Below are 22,863 nucleotides of genomic sequence, written 5' to 3' on the forward strand. Positions count from 1 at the left end.
CAAAGCTGCTTTTATTTGATCAAAAATAAAGTGAAACAGTAGTAGGCCTATTGTGAAATGTTATTACAATTTAAAATAACTGTTTATCTTAATATCATTTCAAAGCTGAATTTTCAGTATCAATACTCCAGTCTTCAGTGTCACATGATTCTTCAGAAATCATTCAAATATGCTGATTTGCTGCTTAAGAAACATGTAGCCTAGGCTATTATCAATGTTCATAAAACAATTATAATTATAATAAAAAAAATTATATTACCTTTCATGTAGTGTATAGTTGTTTGTGAATGCAAAATATCTGCAAAGTTTTAAAGATCGAAGTGCAGTACAAACAAAGTTATTAGCTATGTTTCCATCCACACGTTTTTATCCGAAAAATGCCTTATGGAAACAGTAAAATTCGATTGAATTTCATGAATATCGACTCAAATGAAATACTTCGGTCTCATCGGATTTTATTTTGATCGATATACGGCTTATGCGATAAACGCTGATGGAAACGTTATTTGCCGAATAAATAATTAATTGCATTTTGTCAAGCAAAACTTTGTTCGCAAATGTTGGCTTGAATGTTGTGCGATTCAGTGCGAAAATGAATGGAAACACTTTAAAATGTCTCAAATCAATTCGATATACCAATTTGATCGCAAAACAGCATGCACGTCATTACGCACAGGTTTTTATTCGCTTTAAAGCCGTTGGATGGAAACACACTTTCACCAGCTTTATTCGCATGCGGTTTTTTTATACCGAACTTCAGATAATTCGATTGTCAAGTGGATGGAAACGATCTCCTAACAGAAAGAATCGAATCTGACCAGCTGAAACGAGTCGTCAGTGATTCCAGTTTTACATCATATCATATTACCAACAGGTCTGTGACAAGCATGTCACTGTCAGCCTGTGGTCTTCATTGGCTGCCTGCAAACAACATCTACTTTGACCCTCAAACACTGGTGTTGTAGCTGAGGCCTGGAAGAGTCTGGTTTGAGATGCTGTTTTCCGTGCTATGAAGACAAATCCATGTTGCTTCCAGGTTTAGGTCTTAAATTGATATGGTAAAACCAACGGCATCTTTGTGTCACTTTGTAGACGTGCTAAGATCCGGACCTGAAATTTAAATATGGTAATTTCGACCAGCACTGTAAACTAGCAGAGCTGTTGAAAACTGGCGGTAAGCTGTACCAACCAATAAGACTGGGCCATCTGACCAATCAGACCAGAGTAGTCTCTCAGAAACAAGGGATTTAAATTAATTTATAAAATGTTAGGATCATTTCTCAAATGTCCGTGTGGTGATTAGAGAATTAATGTACACACAAAAAACGTGTGCACTCCTCTTATCTCTTCCATATGTGAAATCTAGAAATCACATATCTTGAAATTGTGCGCTGCAGAATGGTTTCAGATCTCCGCCTAATTAATGACATTAAAAAGAGCACCAGTCAACGTCCAAATCATTTACTTGAGAATCGCGAGCGGCAAGAAATGTTTGGATTTCCAAATACCTGCAGTTCTCTCTGCCACAAGGAAAAGTCATAGACAGTAAAAGAAAGGGAAAAGTGCGCATGTCTGTTTTTAATATGAATGTTGTCGGGGATTTTAGCACTAAATTCAAATCTGTGCCTACACACGTTTTATAAGTGAGAATGCAAATCTTTGAACGAACCTTTTTCAGACTGAGGTGAGGTGATGCTGCAATGGATAGGAGAAAATTAAAGTTTATTTTTTATTTTTTACATTGGATGCATGTAAACCTATTGTTGGAGACCTCCAATTCAAAATTAGGAACCTTTAATTAAACAGCATAATTGGGGCACTTTAAACAAATGATTCAGACAGCTTTACAGCACAAACACTTGCACTTTTGTGTAAAATAATTAATATACTGTATAAGAATATATATTTGAAACCCCCTGGAATGCCTTTCTCTATTGTAAGTTGAACTAAAAAAAAATCCTTCTATAAATTGAGGAACAAGCTGACATTATTTTCTGTGTCAACAGATGCTGTCAATAAAGCATAAACAATATTGAACAAGTTTTCAATGTATTTTTATGTTTATCATTCTGCCCTTGTTTCTGCTAGATTCTTCTGAGAATCAATCAGGAAAAGCGGATAAAAAAGAACTTGACTCAAACATCACGATTCATTTAAACAAATGTATTCATCACCATGTTTATTATATCTGCTGGAAATGCTCCGACATTCCCTTCCACAAACTACATCATTTCTAAGGTTACATGTGTACAAAACAGTCCTTCATAGCAAGAAGTTTCAAGCAAACCTAATTCTCAGTGACATGCAGCCTAATGCTCAGGTCTAGGGTCAGTTAGGAGTAATAATATACCCTCAGTACAGCTCCACTAGTGAAGATCAGTTGAACTAGCCCGTTGCTGATCTGAGAACAGTCTAGGTAGTCTTAGTGCACTCATTGTCTTTGTGATAAGGCTGGATGGCAGCCCTTATCAGTCCTCATAACGTAACGTCCATTCTCAGAGGGGACGTCACCCGCACCTGCAGGCCAAACCGACGACAAGATACTGGAAAACACCAGTAATATGTTTATTCTCAGTAATATGTTTTTAAAAAAGTGGACCTGAAACTAAAAGGTCACAGGATGCAACTGGAAAAAAAAAAAAGAAAAAAAAAATCCAACCACTAAATAGATAGGTATTTCTCTCGGCATTTCGTATCATGACTAATACATCTCTCTTGAATGCTAAGATGACGTCAGACCTGGGGATTCATAGCTTGATGTCAGTCTGTCGTGTATGATGAACTACAGATGGGTCACGATAGTCGACTAGTTGATAAGTGAGATTGGCTAACTCGTTTTTTATCATGCTAACTGTTAACAATGTTAAAGTTGTTTGCGTGACTTTTTAGTCCTAATCCCATACTACCAATCACTCGAATACCCAATAAAATTGCTGGATTTCCCCCCATGCCGTTTTGCGGAGCGTATTTAAATGTAACCGCACCTTTAGACAGTTCAGACCATAAAAACCTTCATAAAATTCTTCGCATTCAAAGCACCGCTGTCAGAAAATACACATTCAGAGGAAAGTCTCTCGCAGCGTCCTCCAACAAGTGTTGAGATTGAAAATACTGTGTTGACTTAAACGTTTATAAACACGTCTCGGGATCTTGAAAATGTGCGGTCACATAAGCGTAAAAGGTCCATTGTCTGTTGTAAATAGTGTAGCAATGTGTCATCAGAGCCGATAGCCTCATGGGCAGCGCTCCAACATACAGGGGTGCATTTCCCGATAAAGAACGTGCCTCACTGCTTAACCACCATAATATTATGCATCACGAAAATTTGCTGAACAGTGGTAAATGTGACCACACCTTAAGAAAGACGTCAAATTGTGTAAGGCAAAACCAAAACCAGCCAAATTAAATGAGGATTTCCTTAAAACAGATTGGCCGACGTATCGATTCTTTCCAAAATGACGTTTTACAGTTCGACTTTGCGTCAATGCCGTGATCCAAACAGTTATTTCTCCCCCTTAATATGTGCATCTCAGAAACAAGTCATCGCCAGTCCTCTGGCTGAAGGAGATCAGAGTTCAGAGGGCCACCAAAGACACATGAAGCTACGCTTTCATACAGAGGGCTACATAACTACCTCCGCCCTACGCTCGTGGTGCACTAAAAGTCGCTAAAGTTCTGGCAGGTTCTCTTCCTCTCGTCCGTCACCTCGGTGTCTTCTTCAAAGGATGCTGACACGCTCTGTCAGCCCCTGCATATCAGCGTCCTCGGCGCCCTCCTCGTCGTCGTCGGACGCAGGAGGCGGGGGCACCAGGTGAGGGGGGTAGGGCAGCGTGTGATTATGGGCGTACTGCTGCCAGCGGCTGTCATCGCTCTCGTGGGTTATGTAACGCTCCCCAAGCTTCGACTCCAGCTCTCGGAGGTCCAACCAGGCCTGGTAATCCTGAAAGAGTGAACGGGGGGAGGTTGAGAGAGAAAGAGAGAGAGCAAATCATTGTAGACAGAAGGACGCCACTGCTAATGATGATCCATTTTGTTTTGCGGTGTCTAAAAGTGCTTTACTTAGGGGGCTTATTTGTCCATAATGTAATTTGCTCCTGCAAACATAAAACTCTCTTTTACAGCAAATCCATACTTAAATTTTGTCATCTCAGGGGTTGTTTTTCACATGTGTCTTTTCTCCTGCCTTTAACATAATTACAAACCTATTTTCAATTATTTGTGTGAATATAATAGCCTTCTCCTTGTCTCCTTATCCTTGAATCATTTATATTTAATTTAGAAATGATCATTTTAACAGTATTTACAGTAATCTAATACAATACAATATAATATAATAATATTTCACATGGCTGGCTCTCTGGAATACTTGATCTGGATTGGTCACTATAATCATCAGTGATGTATTTCTGAAAAAAATGACCATTGTCCATAGCAACAATAGTCATAATTAAGTCATTTATGGGAATATAATATCAATTTGACAACTGAAAACCAACATTTGATCTCATATTTGCTACAAGACTAGATAGAGCCTTAATCTGTAACCCTGTTACTCCAGTTTAAAGTTACCGGAGAAAAGAAAAAGAAGGATTACATTAAAATTTAATCAGATGTTTGTCTTGTTCTTGTTTATAGCCAAAAAAGAATGAAGCTAGTTTTTTAAACTGTATTAAGACACATCTTAAATTTTAGCAACAAGACTGAAAAACTTCCAAACCTCATATAAAATAATTATAAAATATAACAGTACATGTAGAAGTTATTTTGACCTCTTGATATAGGCGAAATGTATTTTTTCATTTCTTTTTAAGAGCACAAAGAATTAACGGTATACACAATATTCCCTGAAAGCTATATTTGGCACCATTTTCATGGAAAGAGCCATTAATAGCATGGATGTGTGTCTGATATAGGCATTACCTGCAGATAGGAATGGCTCAGACTCTTGTCCACACTGTAGCGTTTTCTCATCTTCACTTGGAGCAGGTTATTGATGAGGTCGATAGCTATGGAGAAACAGAGATCACACAAACAAAATCTGCATTGATTGGAGCTAAATGATTTACAGCAGCGGACAGAAAATCAAAGGCGGATGGGGCGACTCAACCATACGCCTGCTTTTAATGCATCGCATTTCTTTTTGTTATTATGAAGTACATTTCCTGGAATAGCCACGCAAAATGCTCTCTATTCAGCTCTATTAACTTTTCATATACTTTTATTCTTAATCTGAGCTGACATTTTATTGTATGACATGATGTGCTTGTATTTATTTGGTTTTAATATCGTAAGTGTACCTTCAGGAGAGATCTGTTTCCACGGGTTAGGCGGGTACATGAAGGCGGCATTGTGGATCTGATCGTTGATGTCTTCATCCTCGTTGAAAGGGAACGTTCCACTCAGGCTAACATACATGATCACACCAACAGACCACATGTCCAGAGAGCGATTGTATCCCTGGTTCAGGAGGACCTCAGGGGCCAAGTAAGCCGGCGTGCCCACGACAGAGCGGCGGAAAGACTTCTCTCCAATGATGCGAGCAAAACCAAAGTCACACAGTTTCACCTATGTATATGCAGCATGGGAGGGAAGAAGTGTTATGTCACAAAAGTCAACAAAGGGTAAAAAATTTGAGAAATGTTCTCCAAAAAAAAGCTTGTTATGCAACATAGAAAAAAAAGTGCTTTCGTTTGTTTCCCATGCATCTCCACCGGGGCGTTGACATGTTAAAAATGCACTTGGTGAATTGTCTGACCTGTGGGAAAGGATCCGCTGATGCCAATAGCACGTTCTCGGGTTTGAGGTCGCAGTGCACTATGTTTTTGAAGTGAAGGTGCCTCAGAGCAGCCAAAATCTAGAGAAGATATTGGTTAAAAAAAAAAGAAATTCATAAGCAAGAACAAGAACTATATAAGCATGCACGGCAGCTTTGCCACCTGCCGCTTTAAATGCTTGAGCTGTTTTATTGTTCATCGGCTGAGGGGAAAAAATAAGTGATTCCAAATTTGTTGTTATCATTATAGCTGTGGTGTTATTCTCGTTAAAATTAAACCGATCATTCGAGCATAAATTCGAGTCACGAACCGCTCCGAGTATAACATCACGGGCATCCATCTCTTCCAAATAACAGTAGTTGTGGAGTGAACGCAGCATAAGCTTGATGTTTTGGTTCAGGAGGAACTGTAAAAGGTGGCTGCTGTTTCAGTTGCGGCACTTGGTGACTGACGTCTGTCTAACTCTGTGAGCATGAAACGCGCTGATGTGTGATGTCTGCGTGATTTTATGAAAATACATAAGTTGACAGGCAGGTAGGAAATCTTATCATTTCATTATCATTGGATGAACATTTAATGGTCCTACACCTTCCACAGAAGATATATATATATACATATAAATATATTTAGACCACCAAGCTATCAGGATGTGAAGAGACTTTCAACCTGCCTAACAAAAAACGTTTCTGGAACAAATCACCTACCCTGCCTTTAATATTTATAGTTATATGTTTATAGTTATAGTGATCATATTAGGTGTGAGCAAGCCTTAATGCTATGAGAATAGCAGTGTCCACACTACAACTAGAAACAATATCATAGGAACCACTTTCAGAGCGATTTCTTCAAGCTGATGAACGATAAAAACATTAACAGCCAATCAGAATCCATCCTGCTTTAAAGAGCTCGAGCATTTAAAGCGGCAGACGACAAAACTGCAGCACGTGCTTAAGATAAACCGAATGAAATTGTGTTTTCATTTTATCGTTATCTTTATATTTATTGATTTTGGCCTTTAGAATGATTATTAAAACTTTATAGTTAACATTCTTGGTGTGTGAACGGCCCTTAGCAGCATGTTATATGCTAACCTGCGTGATTAGGAACTTGGTGAGTCTCTCAGGAAGTCGTCCTTTCTCACTCGATAAAATCATCTCAAGCATGTCACCATGAAGTTTCTCCATTACCACAAACACCTTCTCTGGAGTCTCAAACATGCACTCGAGATTCACTATACCCAAGTGTCGCAGGCTCTGAAAGAGAAAGAAAGGACAAGATAAAGAGATGCGTTTAAGTGACTCGCATTGTTGTCGCTCATGTTAGGTGTCCTCACAATCAGAGGCCACACAGCATGTTTGTTATCATTCAGATCAATACAATGGCACTCATTAGCCGCACAGTTCCATGAGTGATGAGATCATTGATTCTCTATCGCCCCCTGCTGGTCACCTGCAGTATGGCTACTTCATTCCTCAGTTGGCTCTCCTGCTTGGTGGGGAAGCGAAGCTTGTCGATTACCTTCACGGCAACATCCCGACCAGATTTCCTGTGTTTTCCTGTGTGGGTTGGGAAAATGATAATGATTTGTATAGTGTCTTTTGTAAATATCCACTCTTGCATTTCATCAGTGATGCTTGCTAGTGCTAATACTTAGGACGAGGGATTTGAAGTATTTTTAAATTGGACTTCTGTCTGGAATATCATAAAGGGTTGTGAGTTTGCTCTTTTGGAAAGGGACCTTTCTCAACACCCTGGCAACCACCAATTATACCCTAGTACCAGCACAGCAACATCCAAATGAATAAAAAAAATCTAGTTTGCAGTCATGGACATACCTCCATATACCACACCAAATTGTCCAGAACCTAAAACCTCATCAGCAAAGATCTGGTACACCATACCAATGTCCTGTTGGGTACATTATCATCATTATTAGCTTAATAGTTATCATTATCATAATCATAATCATCTTTGTCATCACCACGTTCTCTCACTCACCACGTTCTCCTGAATCTGGCTGTTCGACACAGAGATGCTGACTGATGCCTGCCCTGAAAATCAAAAAGATTAAACAAATTAGCCTTGCTTTATAATCTCAGTATTATACTTGTATAAAAGGACAATGATGTTTCTTTCTAGATATAAATGTAATAAATAAATAAAATGTGTATGCCAAGTTCTTAGAAATTTAATCTTCATGTTGGTATGAAACGTTTTTGAAAAAAATGTATATCGTTTTTTTAATTACCGTACTTAATTGACTTGATAAAAACTTTAATTGAATTTTTAAAAATGACTAGTAAAAAAAAAAAAACTTTAAGAGACATTTTTTTAAACAAATATCAGACTTTTTACAATGATTTTTCTTAGGATAATTTATTTGACATGAACTAACTATGCATTTTCAAAAAAGATCAATATATATTTATCTGATTTAAAAAAAATGTTTTAAATAGTTTCATTGCTTATTTATAAAAAAAAAAAAATGTTTTGCCATTCTATTACGCAAAATTATTATTTTTTGTTGGGAATTTCATCATTTTAATGCCACATGTTCAGTTAAACCACCAATACATTTTTGTCTAAGCTCTACAATAATTATCATTGATAATTTCGATGAATGCGGTTTGTTGTATGAACAGCATTTTTCATGTATTTCTAAATAGTCCAAATAAAAGGGTTAGGGTTAGGGTTAGGGTTATGTACTATAGGGTTAGGGTTAGGGTTAGCCCTAACCCTATATCTAAATCCTCCACATAACCCATTTTTTTGTTAAGGTATCATACACTGACATTATATACTGACCCTATTGTGCACGGGATTCATGACTATGTATGTACTATCACACTTTTCACTCACGGTGAGGGGTGTGACCTTCTGCTGGAGGGTTGTCTTGGAAGATGACTGGCATGAGGGCTTGACGTATAGCAGTCTCCCAGCCTTTGGCAAACTCTCGTCCAACCCCGCTATTGGGCGCAACGCTGCAGGGGGTGAAGGAGATGGGTAGGCCAGGCACACTGGATGACAGGGACGGGGTGGTGTTGGGGTCCTCGCCAACAAAGTAGATCATGGTACCTGTCATAATCTCAAAGCAATGGGGGCTGGTGCCGGCAGGTACGAGAGAGAAATCACGCGCCGGGCGTACCTCCAGGATCTCTGAAAGCGGGATCTCCTGCAGAGCCAGACAAAAGAGGCAAATTAGACACTCAATCATTCAGACAATGTGCACAGAGGTTAATTTCACAACAGGATCTACAATAATTAACTGAAATGATACATCGAACCAAGTAAGTCTACATGTGTAGTCACCTCGATGACCAAATAGCGTGTGAAAACCATTCATAATTCATTATTTCATGAACCAAGAATATTCATGCTTCATCTGTTATTGTGAATGCATAATGCATAATGTAATGTGGCACTTCCACATACGCATTAACTTCATGTGCAATTTAGCTCACAGTGTTTATAAACAGTCATTAAACCATAAATAGAGATTCTACCTTGTAGTACTTGTTGGTGGTGTCGTTTTGAAATAGGATGATGCATTTGCAGTCCAGGCGCCAGTAGTGTCTCTTCCTCTGTTGGAGGGTGGAGTGAGAAGTCAAAGGTCATAGGTCAACAAGGAGTTGGTGCTGGGGGTCAGCTTCACCCCAGCAGACAGGAGGAAGAAAGCGAAGGGTAAACAGAGCTGAAGAGAAAAGGAGGACGCAAGAGAAACACCAAGAGGAAAGTTAGAAAGAAAAGGCTAGAGGAGTAAAACGCTACACAGGAGGCCAAGAACAGGTCAATATATCAACGTCTAGCCAATTTTTGAAAGAGAACATCCATTCTTTTGTGGAAATACTCGTCTAGAAGCTCCCAACACACTATGAATGACATTTACGGCTATTCATTCTTACAAATCAATACCCACACCAATAGTAATCCAGCAGGGGACACCAAGAATAGGCAGTGATTTAAAAGCTGAAGATTTGCTGATATTATAGTGCAGATTGAGGCAGAATGCAGAAAGAAATATCAATAGCGATGTTTGGTAGTGAGGTAAGGACAGTAGCCGCGTTTCCATTACCCTTCAAATTGCGCAAATTGAAATTGCGAATTGAAAATACGCTCAATGGAAACACGTCAATTTCGCAAAAACTCTCGTTTATCGCAAAAAAGTTTTTACGCTCGCATGAGGAGGTTTTTCAGCCAATTCGAAAAAGGAGTATTTCGCAAAACTGCAATGGAAACAGTTTTTGCGCATTTACAGTCACCTGACTTAGAAGACGCGGTGTGTTTGGGGTCCGTATACGCAAATAATAATAATTATCATCATTATAACATTTACTAGGCTACATATTTAGATGAGGCTTTTATCCAAAAAAGGAACAAAGCAATTCGTCAAATGTCATTCATAATACGGGTTAGACAATAATAATACAGAGCTGAGATTATCACAAATAAACACAATATTTTGACGCATATCTAAGGGTATGTGTGGAGTGTGGAGCGCGCACTACATGGCACGGAGGCGCGGGCGTGAACACTTGCATTTTCCTATTAACAGTGAAACAACTTAATATAGCCTACTCTATAATTTCTGGTCATACAGAAAATAATAATACATTATTTGTAACTACTTTTATTTGTGTAAACAATAACAAGAAAATGTTGTGCTTTTGTAAAATAAAATAAAACAATCAGGCGCGTTTTCATGATCTCCCTGAACTGGAGCGCGAGAACTGAAACATATAGCATAGCTAAAGCTTGAAATGACCACTTTAAAACGAACAAATTCGAATCGAAAGCTATAGCCTACATTTTGTTCTGATTAAGTAATCCGTATGAAAGGTACATTTCTCTCTAAAAGCGCATCTGCTTAACAGCGGAGATGTTTTTAGCCGAGTTAGAAAACAATAGGCTAGTTTAATAATATTAATGGCTCTTCTTATTCAGCACTGCGGGAAAATGTCAATTCCAGGTTCTAATTTGGCCTTAGAAAACCAGTAAAATCAACATGTTTTCCATATTAATTTGTGAATATTTTACATGTTTAATAAAGGGGAAAAAAGTCATTAAACAAACATCTGAAAATTCGTCGATATTTACTTTTTTGCGCAGCAGTGTGTGTAGCCAGTTCAAATTAAAATTGTGGTGTTCAACTTTGCGTTTTAAAAAGACAACCGTTTATTTTTGGTTTTTCAATTACGGGTTTAAAAAGGAAAAAACGAATGGACACAAAAGCAGCCTACATGGATCGTTTGGAATAGGAGACAGAGTTCTTTATTAAATTCATAAAATAAACAATAATTAACCTATAGGAATACTGGATTCTAAACTTCAAAGAAATGCCACAATCAAAACCTCAGAGCAGAAATGAGGGTGAAACACCCAGAAACTCCTTATATTTCGTTTGGAATATAAGGGTCTTTCCCTGCCATTAATGCTTGGATAACACGTACGTCTCCTTCCATTAATAATAAAAATGTCTAATGCGGTGGCTGTGAAATTATATAAACCAACGTCCGCTGCCGTGATTTTTGGAATGACTTATCGCGAGAGAAAAAAGGACGTTTTAGTCGCATAACATCGGTTAATGGAAACGCCGTCATTTCGCAATAGTTTTTTATCGATATTTAGATAATAGCGCAAAACATTTGCGCAAATCTGTAATGGAAACGCGGCTACTGTGAAGACTAGAGAGAAAACTCTAGAATAGTTCACGCAAAAATGTCTTCATTTACTCATCCTTTATCGTTCCAAACCTGTAGAGCACATTTTTTTGAAGAATATCCTTCACTATTTTTTAAATAATTAAAGTGATATGGACTGGCGGTTTTATATTAAAGACTAACACAACTAGTGCCAAACTGTTTAAAGTTAAATCAATAAGTAAATATTTCATAAATAAATAAATAATTACATGCATTATTAAACATGCATTAAATTAGCTCATTGCCAAGGTTGATAACTTCATCTGCAAGTGTCAACAACAGATCTCTATAGACTATCATTTGAAGTAATGAAATAATCCATTATTAATTTAAAATGTAAAAAAAAAAAATAGAGAGATGACTTTTCAAACTGACACATAAATACACAGATTTAAAACTGTTAATATAGTTCATCTTTAAAATATATTTTTTTAACTGTAATAAAAATAAATAACACATTAACAGCTGATTTTAAATGCAACATTAATATTGCATTTAAAAAAAGCTTTAGACAACGCATTTTCCAAAAGAATAAAGAAAACTGATAAATGTGTAAATACCGCATTTAAAAATAATTAAAATGAATCAATGATGCACTGAAAATCATATTAGACAATTAAATAAATATTGAACTATTAAATTCATAATTTATTTGTAAATTTGAGAAGTAATTTATTTATTTACAGTTTTCATTTTGAATTAATACATCGATAGTTGAGATCTGCTTTTTATTTTGAAGTGGCACAGATCTATTGTTAAATAAAGAAAAAAAGTTCTTCAAAATATCACCAATTGGGTTCCACAGAAAGAATAAAAAAGTCATATGGATTTGGAACGACATGAGAGTGAATAAGATTAATTTTTGGGTCAACTGTCCCTTCAGGTAAGCTAGCAGTGAGAGGGAGTACCAGTGTGTCCTTGTTGCTGTATTGCACCATCCAGCCTTCCTTGATGGCCGTGCTGGAGCGTCGTGTGGTCTGCCTGATGGACTGCACTACCCTCATCAGAGGAATATTAGCACTGGAGAGAGACATGACAGCAGACAGTCACTATAAGACAAAACAATAATAGTAGTTGCTGTTTGAATTTTCACACTCGAAGTGAAGGGCTCCATAGATATGCTTTATCTCATTTTAAATTGACCTTTTCATGTTCACAAATTTTTGGTGTGTAAGATTAGCATAAGCCCTATTTATAGTCCAATTTCAATTATAGGTCTGGTCAATTAGCTTTTCCCGTCAGCGTTTCTTTTCTTTTAAATTGCCCGCCAGCATTTTTTGATAATTTTCACAAAAATTTAATTTCTCCCAGAATATTTAGTTCATTAGTAAAATATTTTTTATATATATATCTTTTAAACAACAAGGTACAGTTTTATTCTAGCTTTATGCATGCATTCCTTTTGATCAACACTTGAATGTGGATACGTTTCATAAAAAATGCAACATTTTGAACAAAAAGCTGAGATTTTTTTTTTTTTTTTTAACTACAACATGCATAAGCAATGCTTTTAACTTGTTTCTGCTCGTTTTTTTGCCTTTGCTTTGATCCGGAGATTCTGCTCGATCTTTCATAAAATGCATAATAGCGCCCCCTACTATATAAAAGTGAAAACACGGAAAGCCGGAAAATTCTGTCAATGGCGGGGAAGCGTTGTCTCATAAATGACGGAAAAACCCACCAATGCCGGTGAAAGATTTAAATACCCGTTGAACACTTTATTCCCGCTATTAAACGCCCATTAGCCACTTTATTTTCTTCATTTTTATTTAAAATGAACTCCTCCGAGCTGATAGGCGATGGGAAAGGGGAGAAGAATTAGTTAGGAAAAAGCGATTTGAACTTGGGTTGGTCAAGCTAATGCCAGCCGCCTAAAGGGCTATTCACATGCCTTTAAAGTTTGTTATTTTAAATGTAGATTTGCTCCAAGATGGAGGAACAGCTGTTTTATTTCTCTCCTCCAGAAATAAATTTAGTAGCCGAGCTACTGCAAGAGATTTTCGGTGCTGGAAATTATTTATACATTGCTGAATCTTCCTCATCGTCATGGGGAGCTTTGGAAATAATTTTGTCTGGCTCAACCCGAGTTAGTGTAAATCGCCTCTGCCAACAAGGTGAGCTATTTGTACTTGGTGTAAATAGACACTCTGTTTTGTTTATTATGAACAGACCTTAAAGTTGTATTTTGGTCTATGTGTGTAAAAACCTGTCTAACTACCTCTGGTCTCCACTGGCTCCATCCTGGCCGCTGTCTGGGGAGAAAGACCCGGGGATACTACAGGCCTCGTCTGAGTCGTCCATCATAGAAGACTTATCAGTGTCAGAATACTCATTACTGTAGTCCATCGGCACCTCCGTGTCTGTGCTTGGACTTAATATGTCTGAGAGAAAGAAAGCGAGGAAAGAGGTCAAAAGAGTCCCATACAAGCATAATGAAGTGACAAACAATAATAACGTGTGCAGAAGCAACACACAGTGCAAATATTCCAAATGTGTTAATGTCCATCATGCCAACAATGTTTCTCTCACACTCATTACCAAGAGTCTCTCCCAAACAGTCATTTGGGACCTTGTATGCACATCGCTTGTGGCAGTTGAACTTGCAGTCTGAAAGAAATAAAACAAGTGTTATTAGCAAAATAAAATAGTATAAAATATAAATATTAGCAATGCAGTTTTTCAATTAACTTACTACATAATACTGTCTGCTACTTTTAAATTAACTTCTTTGGATTTACTAAGTGTGGGCAGTCAAATATTTCTGTGTAATGTGCGTCTCTCTAGACTTGAGTTTCTATATTACAAACTACACTACACTACCATTTAAAAACGTTTTTTTTGAAAGAAGTCAAACTTCTTCTGCTCACCAAACTGCATTTATTTGATTCCAAAACTGTAATATTGTGAAATAGTATTATAATTTAAAATAACTGCTGTCTATTTGCAGTGTTAGGGCATTACTACGGTAAGTAATGAATTGCTGTCACTTAATAAGCGGTATAATGTACAGTCAGCCGATCATGACAGCAAAATCAATCTGATCACCTCATTGGTACAATATCAGCATGGGTCAATATGCAGGAAAATGAGGAATTCAATACTAGATCATAAACAGATGCCATTCCTAACTGTTCTGTATTACCGATTTGTAAAGTCAGGGCAATGTTTTTTTATTAAAGTCAGGGTGATGTATTGAGCGGGACTGTCAAACCTTTGCACTGGAGCCCCTGGCGGAAGAGTCCTCTCAGCAGTTTCTTGCAGTACTGACACACAGTGGGGCGCGTGTATGAGTGAACAGCAAATGTGTGCGGGACCTTCACTTTAGTCATGAGGATCTTGTCCAGGTGGACGGGCCGCCCGGTGTAAAAGCGCCTGGCCTCACTGGGGGTGCGGGGCTGGAGAGACCAACATTATATTATTTACAATTCAGATTTCATAATAAATATTTATATTGTTATTAAAGTTATTTTAAACAAGTATTTATATATGTAAATATGTGTGTGTGTGTGTGTGTGTGTGTGTGTGTGCTTGTTTATGTGATTTATGAGGACACAAATTTGTATAATGACATGTGTATTACACTGGTATTACAACTTAAACGTGGTTTATGAGTCCTCGTAATTCAAATAGCTTAAAAAACATAAAAAACAATGTTTTATTAAATATGTAAAAATGCAGAATGTTTCCTGTGATCATTTTTATTTTAAAAAATACACTTGAAATCAAGATGTGCACTTTTTAAATGTATTAATTTAGCGGATGCTTCATCCAAAGCGGTTATATTTTTTTTATTTAATTTGTGCCCTCAACAATTGCTGTTTTTATTGAAAAACTTACAGTAGGCCTATGTTCCTTGATTTAAATTTTGTGGAAACATGAAACCGAGTGTTTGTGTGTCCTGTACCATCTGGGTGTGCGATCGTATGAGGCTGACGTCCTCAGACGTCACGCTGCTGTTGATGCTGCTGAGGGACTCTGAGGTGGACAGACGCAGGGACTGACTGCTGGTGAGGGACGTGGTGGACAGCCGCCGCTTCCTCGCCCCGCTGCAGTTATTGGGAATGTTAAAGGCACAGCGTTTGTGGTAATTCAATCCACAGCCTGCAGGGGGAGACAATGAGAGGGCAAAAAAAAAATGGACACTTATGTCATGCTCAAGTCCATATTTGATGGATTTAAAAGTGAGCAAGTTAGGTCATGAGAAATAGGCTAGATAAAATCACATGACGGCTCACAAATGTAGACATGGTTGAATGAACACAAGTATGACCAGTCCCCACCATCGCATTTGAGTCCTTGGCGCACCAGACCGAAAAGCATCTCGCCGCAGTGATCGCAGAATGCCGGTGCGCGATACGAGTGCACGTTTAATGCGTGCGGCCGAATCTGGAAGTCCTCAAATGTGGCAGCAGCTGCGGAATAAGCAACAAAATAAATAAAAATTAGATCAGGAGACATCAATGCTACACTCTAAAAAATGCTGGGTTGTTTTTAAAAATTTTAATTGCATTTTTGATCCAACGTTTGGATTTGTCCATATTTGACCCAAAATTGGGTTAAAACAACCCAGCATTTTTTAGAGTGTAATAGCTCAAATGTCAATCAATCAAAAATGAATTTTCTTTTGCCTATGTCACGATATGAGGTAAATCCAGCCCTGGTCTGAAGCCATGTGAGTTGGAGTCAGAGACACAGCCCTATCAAATCTATTATTTCAACATCCTCTCAAAACATTTCAATGCTGATTACAATTGATCATCCACTTTGGCTCTCAGACATCAGGCTCACAAATAACTGGAGCTTGTGTGAGTTTCTCTACCAGATAAACAATACAAATTGGCCGAATTGTCAGGTCAGATCTATTCCTTCAATGCAGTGGCAAAAGCTATCGGTCAGATTTTGACTATTGACTTTACAGCCATTTTAACATTATAGACAAATGTGCCATGTCATTTATATCTGTTCACTACTGTGTCTTTGAAAGGTGATTGATATTAAAATGACTCACAAACACAATCTAAACAAGAATACAGAGCCTGTGGATTCATGTTCTGGTGCTTCCTTGAAAATCACAGAATATTTGTCACAGAATAATAACATCCCTCCCTGTGTTGCTCCGCATGGGTAAATCTCACAATAAAAAAACACATTTTGTGTGACTGTGGTCAAATTTCCTCTTCAAATTGAATAAAACATGCAGTATTCGGCATAAAGAAAAATAGTTTTTTATAATATACTTTTGAGTTATTAATACTCATTATTATAGTGGGGTTTTTTTGTATTATTTATATCGTATTATAGCATTTATTGATATTTTAAATTAGCCTTGATTTTCATTTTTCATAAAAAAAAATTAAAATGGTTTTTCATTTTTTAAATTTAGCTTTAATTTATATTTAAGTTTTAGTCATTTTAGTACTACAGGTATTTTAGATTCTCCTTATATTTTTATTACAGTATTATGACACATTATTATTATCATCATCATAATTGGTAAAAAATTATTACATTTAAAATAAGTATGATAATGGGAATCAGATTCAGTCAAATTACATTAATAAGAAATAGGGGGAAAATTCAAAAAGGCCAAAGCTTTGTTGCAGCAAATTTGAAGGCCTTTTGAGCTACTGGTTAACTGTATGACCCACCGGACAGAACAACCTCCACCAGGTCCCCCTCCTGGATATCCGACACTGCCTTGACCAGCTGCAGGATGTTATTGCTGCTGGTGTCGTGCTTGAAGAGGAGGATCTTGTCATAAATCCCATAAAAGCCACATTCAGGAAACTGGGCAAAACAAAGAAAGCGAGATAAATTGATTAGCCTCATTTATGGTGCATACATATCCACTGTACTCCACTGATGTAATATTTCTGTTTTCCTGTTGTCAGCAACCGTCACTGCACTACAGCAACTCAACCACAACATCCTTCATAGATGGTTTGGCTCATGAATCCAGCATTTTGGAGTCAGTTACTGGGAATGGTTGTCATCATGTTACTGAAGAGCCATCTGCAAAGGTTCCTGATGGTGTAAAATGGGTGGCACTTTTGCAGGTGTACCCACCGGGGAACTCCTCTCTTATTTGTGCAAGTGTTTCACGTCAAGGGGTGTGTGTGTGTGTGTGTGTGGGGGGGGGGGGGGGGGGGGGGTGTTTTTTTGCTTCTGCCAGCTGCATTTTTGAAGATTTCCTGTTGTTGCAGAGAAGAGCTTTTTTTGTAGCTCTGCTGAGTCTAGAGCTGCCATCATTTTTCTGAACGGATTTAGAGGTTTCATGTTGTTTGTGTTGTATTAGGGGATTGTATTAATGAATCAATATGTAATTTTCCTTGAACTTTTGACAGTCAAAATTTAAGTGAAAAATGTCTGTTTATACATGTGGGTCAGTTATTCATAATGAAGTACTGTAATAAGGAGGCAACAGGATATATAGCCTACTATTATTCATAAACACCAGAAGTAGGCCTATATACATTTTTTAAGTCAGTATTTAACTAATGATAACGAACATATTAATTTGCCAAACATTGTGCGGTTTCTTGCCTTTGCCATTTAAAATTATAGTCATCAATTTTACCCAAACATATCAATTCTGTCATCATTAACTCATCATATGTTGTTCCAATCCTTTTGTGGAACATGAAAGAAGATATTTTAAAGAATGTCTCTTCAGTCCATACAATGAAAGTCAATGTGGCCCGATCAGGGTTGCCAGGTCTGCGGAACAAAACTAGCCCAATGGCCAATCAAAGGGGGGCACCGATTGATCGACAACATCAGCATCACACGTGCACACGGAACGCACATTTAGAAAACCTTGTGAATTACGGCCGTTTCAGACCGTAAGCGCGAGCGGAGCGTGAGCAGCGCGTATTTTTTTCGGCGTGAATGTTAATCAATGAGTGCATTCACACCGCGAGCAGGAGCAGCGCGTGATCAGCATTGAAGCGGGGGTTTCGGTGCAGAGTTTATTTTTGTTGCGCTGCTCACGCTCAATTAAAGTGAAATCACACACAATAATGATATAAAAATATGATTTCACACAAAATGTGCCCAAAATGCACAGAATTTGCATGTCTAGTGTGTTTTAACAAGAACTGGAGTAGGCTATGTCAGAAAAGAAAATGAAGACTCTTTTTTAGAACTTATAGAACATTTACCCATTTAAACCTGTTTTTATTATCCAGTTTGGGTAAATGTACATGGTGTTTTATTAAAAAAAAATATATATAGAAAATAAATATTTGTGTGTGTTGTAAAGTGGTTAGAAAAAATGAAATCGGAATCGGCTAAAATCAGTATCGGCAGGTCAAACTCAATGAAAAATCGGAAATCGGAATAGGCCTAGAAAACTGTAATCGGTGCATCTCTAAGACAAAATGGACCTAAAATCACGCCATTAAGACTGCATCAAAATGTGTTTTGTTTTTGTGTCACAATCAAACTTTTGCAAAGAGGCTGTTATTGAAGAACGGTTTTCTACAAACATTACTGAATCCAACAGAAAACCATTAGCCCGTAAAACTTTGTATCTCATTAGCCAATACATGCAAAGACAAAGTTTACTTTGGTCAGCGAGAGGGGGAAACCGGTAATGTAATATTACATTACCAATGATTTTAGGGCATGAAAACCTTGACCAACATTATTAATGGGCCTCAACTGAAAAAAAAAAGATCAAAAATGTTTGACTTGAACCATTTAAGGACTTTCAATTGAGCATTTTCAAAACCATATATGGCGACATTAAACCAACAAAAATAATATACATCCAAAGCCTTTTGATCAACCAGGCATGTAGAGCAGCAGAAGAACCGCTCTTTGATGAAGATTGTGCAGGGGGATTCCAACGCCGAACCCATTTGGGCTAATTAGCATGTGATCTGGCATCGTGGATTCAGTTGGTTGCTTTTCATTTTGAGCTGACAGCTGTGACCGTGCTGAGATATAAGCCTGAGAGCCAGTCGGGTGTGATACCCGAGCACTTCTGCATTACAGCCGTCGCCTGCCAATCATTGTAGGGTAAAATCCCAATTGGCACCAAGCAACTACCTGGCAAGAGAAGATTAGCTACCTGAACAAGCCAACTTGGACCGACTTCGAAATGAGAAAGCTGGGCAGCAGAGTCAATAGCATGACATAGGTGCAGTGTTACATATAAAGGATGAAGGAACAACAAGAATGAAAAAAGATATAGCCGCCCCATACCGCAGGTCAAAGGAGTGTGGGACGTGGGGTTGATAATGTCAGTCAAATGCATAGGGGCTTATCGTTGGAGCAGATCTCCTGAATACTTTATAATGCCCCATTCAATGCATGTCATACAACTCAGTGAGCTGGAAGCCATCACAACAGCAGACTAACTGAAGGGCCCGCTTCTTGTGTCTTTGTGGATGTGCGAGCAGCACTGGAGAAAGTCAATGGGATTTTCCACTGCGGAACATGGAATCATGGATGATATCCATTGATGATAGCATTCCATTGACTTCTATTCATACGTATGCGAATGTGGGAGACAGAAAATACAAGCTCATGCAAATTTGCGGCATTTCAAAGTTTAAGTGGTAAACTCGATTCGTGGACAACAAAAATGGCAGTGGTGAGAAAACAGCGGTAAAGAAAGCACCTGATCATAGTGATGTGGAGATGTTTGCATGAGCTCAGCACTGTTCTCCAATTAAGTCACGTCACATTGATTTATATACAACTTTATAAAATAAATAGCTTTATAATAAGCAGCTTTACACTATAGTCTTCTAAACGTATTAGTGTGGACAAGGCCTAAGTCACATTATGACCTTGCAGTGTCCGCAGACATTTTGTATACTAGTCTAGTGTGATTGCAGCTTAAAGCACACACAAAAATGCATTCATGCGCAAAGAATCCTGTAAATAAGTAAAGCCAGGTTTAAGGTTCAACCAGAATTGGTGTGCTTGTCTTGCATCCAAGGTGGAGTTTTTGTGGGACTTTCCAATCACTGACATGCTACTGAACCATGTACAATCCGGCAGGGGATCATGTTGATGTTGTGATACAAGCATGGAAAAATCATTTACAGAACGAGAGCGAGGGATGTGAGAAAACAAAACCCAGACACGACATCAGAGAGCTTCAAAGCTCCCCGCAGTGGCGGAAGACAGGAAGAAACAAACTGAGACAAAAAGAAAGAGAAAGAGCATAGAGAATCACTACACTCCAAACAACACCTTTCCACCCAGTTCCTGTTTTTTTGACTGCCAGAACCGGCTAAGGATTCCCATGTGTTCCTTTCAGAGCACATGTGGTTAACCTCCACCTCATTTAGAGGAAGAGACGGACCAAGGTCCCTGCCTTCCGCCCAAAATACTCCCTCCCTCTGCCTGAAGCTTCCACAAGAAAGTCAACAACCCTCTATATTGTCTATTTCCAGAGGGTTGAGCTGCTGCCAAAGATTATAGTCCACACCCGGCATGCTACCGCAACTTCTAACCAGCCTCTAAACAAGCTTGACAGCAGCAGGCGGCCCCGAGCAGAAACCGTCCCGCAGTGGCTTGAGGCTCTTGCTGAAATGGGCAAAGGTTAAGAATGTGTCTGCAATTAATGAAGCTGCTTCACATATTATTTCTGCTTTAGCGGTTGATGAGTCAAATGATTATTTATGTCCCACTATAACTTTAAACTTGTTACAGTCTCAGAACGCCTTCAGCTTGTTCACTGACCGACTTGTGCATATTTAAACACAAAAAATGACAAGCTCTTAATCTGATTTGCTGATGGTGTGGGCAGCTACAATGAACACTTTTGAGAAAGAAATAATTACTGTATTTGGAAGGTTAGTGGAATCTAATATATAAAAGATACTAGCGAGAGTTGTTTGAGGCACTTGGGAAGAAATAAAGGAAAACATCCATGTGCTGAAATGTACAATTCACTTTATTTTGGGGTTACGTTTGTGGAATAACGAATATTTATTACTTTAGAAATAAATTTGATTATATTATTTACACATTTGGCACATATATATCATGCATAAGTCACTGGTAGTTGGAAGCACTGGAATAGAGAATAGGCTTTAAGCGCATTAACAACAATATCTTGAGTAGCTTACAATTGGTATATAAAAAGAGCAGTAACAAACAGAACTATTGCATTTGAAAATTCACATTAATAGGGGCAAAAATGGCGAAAAAAATTAATTTCTTGACAAATAATTTGAGAAATGGGATTAAAGAGTTTTCTCTAAACAAACAACCCAGGTTTATTGGTGCAACATTTCTGTAAAATTATATTACATTCTGTCAAGTTTCAGAACACTTTCAAATGTCCAGAAAATGGCACTAAAATCATGTTTAGTCAGTTTGATCTGAAACAGATGAACGTGTATCTGGCTAAGTTTGTGTGGCATATGGTGTCAGTTTGGAAATTAAATGCCCGGTTAGTGGCGCTAAAAGTTCATTAGTTTACATGCACTATGCACTCTGGTTATATGAGGTCATAAACCACATGAAAATAAGTCTTTATTAATTGATAATCTGCCCCTGATATCATCATTTGTGTGTAAAGGAGCAAAAGTTGTTGGTGTTTTACTGCACTGACTATAAAGTATATGTATATGTTGGTAGAGAGACACTTTTTCCAATGAGCCTAGGTTGCATGTAGGCCTAAATATCTCAATTGTAGTATTTATTTTTTCATGTAAAATAATCACTGTATTGCTGTACATAGTCAATTTAATAGGAACATTGATGGTCTAAAACAATACACTCAAATAAGATTATTTAATTGCCTGCATACTTTAACTACAACAAGCACTTGCGGCTGGCTTCTATGTACTAACCCAAAGCTCCTTTTATTAGCCAATTAAACTGGTGGCAAATAAGATGTTTTTCCAGACCACTGTGGGATTTTACAGTATGTGGACCTTAGGCCAAACTATCGGCCACGAATCGCTCGGCTACATATGTATCCTCAATTGTTCGTATGCATGTTTGCACAGTGGCACAGACAATAGATGCTGGTGCAATCATATCTGCCATTCCCTGGGCTTTGCTTGGAGACAGCGCAGTGTTTCTATGGGTGCTTTGTGTTGACTAGGATTGTGTTTCCCACATGGTCTCGGGCGGCTGCGCCCATTATAACTCTGATGAATTATGGAAACCTTTGCCCTCATCTCTTCTCTTCTCTTCTCTTCTCTTCTCTTCTCTTCTCTTCTCTTCTCTTCTCTTCTCAGTGCAGTCAAACACCTTTCACAACATCCGTTCAGGACTTTGACCCAGTGTTGTCTCACCAGACATGAGCACATTGACATAAAACCACACTATAAATAGCCAATGCCCTCTGCTTACATGTAATATTCCAAATCTCTGGACTGACTGAAAGTAATAAAGATGAGTGACATTTATTTGCACTG

General features: G+C 38.0%; 1 protein-coding gene across 2 annotated transcripts in view; it reads right to left on the minus strand.

Moving 5' to 3' along the window:
• Positions 1-1,738: 1,738 nt before the first annotated feature.
• The window catches only part of prkd2 (protein kinase D2), a 36,175-nt gene continuing 15,050 nt past the window's right edge, over positions 1,739-22,863 (minus strand). For both annotated transcript variants that reach the window (XM_079611275.1, XM_079611276.1), the window contains 17 exons: positions 17,122-17,260; positions 15,754-15,885; positions 15,378-15,574; positions 14,685-14,868; positions 14,012-14,080; positions 13,692-13,854; positions 12,382-12,493; positions 9,278-9,355; positions 8,634-8,946; positions 7,773-7,825; positions 7,610-7,682; positions 7,224-7,330; positions 6,866-7,027; positions 5,756-5,854; positions 5,298-5,565; positions 4,921-5,006; positions 1,739-3,940 (listed from right to left, as the gene is read on the minus strand). In XM_079611275.1, coding sequence (XP_079467401.1) covers positions 3,719-3,940; positions 4,921-5,006; positions 5,298-5,565; positions 5,756-5,854; positions 6,866-7,027; positions 7,224-7,330; positions 7,610-7,682; positions 7,773-7,825; positions 8,634-8,946; positions 9,278-9,355; positions 12,382-12,493; positions 13,692-13,854; positions 14,012-14,080; positions 14,685-14,868; positions 15,378-15,574; positions 15,754-15,885; positions 17,122-17,260 — 2,457 coding nt within the window. In that variant the 3' untranslated portion in view covers positions 1,739-3,718. The remainder of the gene's footprint in view (positions 3,941-4,920; positions 5,007-5,297; positions 5,566-5,755; positions 5,855-6,865; positions 7,028-7,223; positions 7,331-7,609; positions 7,683-7,772; positions 7,826-8,633; positions 8,947-9,277; positions 9,356-12,381; positions 12,494-13,691; positions 13,855-14,011; positions 14,081-14,684; positions 14,869-15,377; positions 15,575-15,753; positions 15,886-17,121; positions 17,261-22,863) is intronic.

This window comes from Phoxinus phoxinus (genome assembly GCF_949152265.1).
Source record: "Phoxinus phoxinus genome assembly, chromosome: 4".
Lineage (NCBI taxonomy): Eukaryota > Metazoa > Chordata > Actinopteri > Cypriniformes > Leuciscidae > Phoxinus > Phoxinus phoxinus.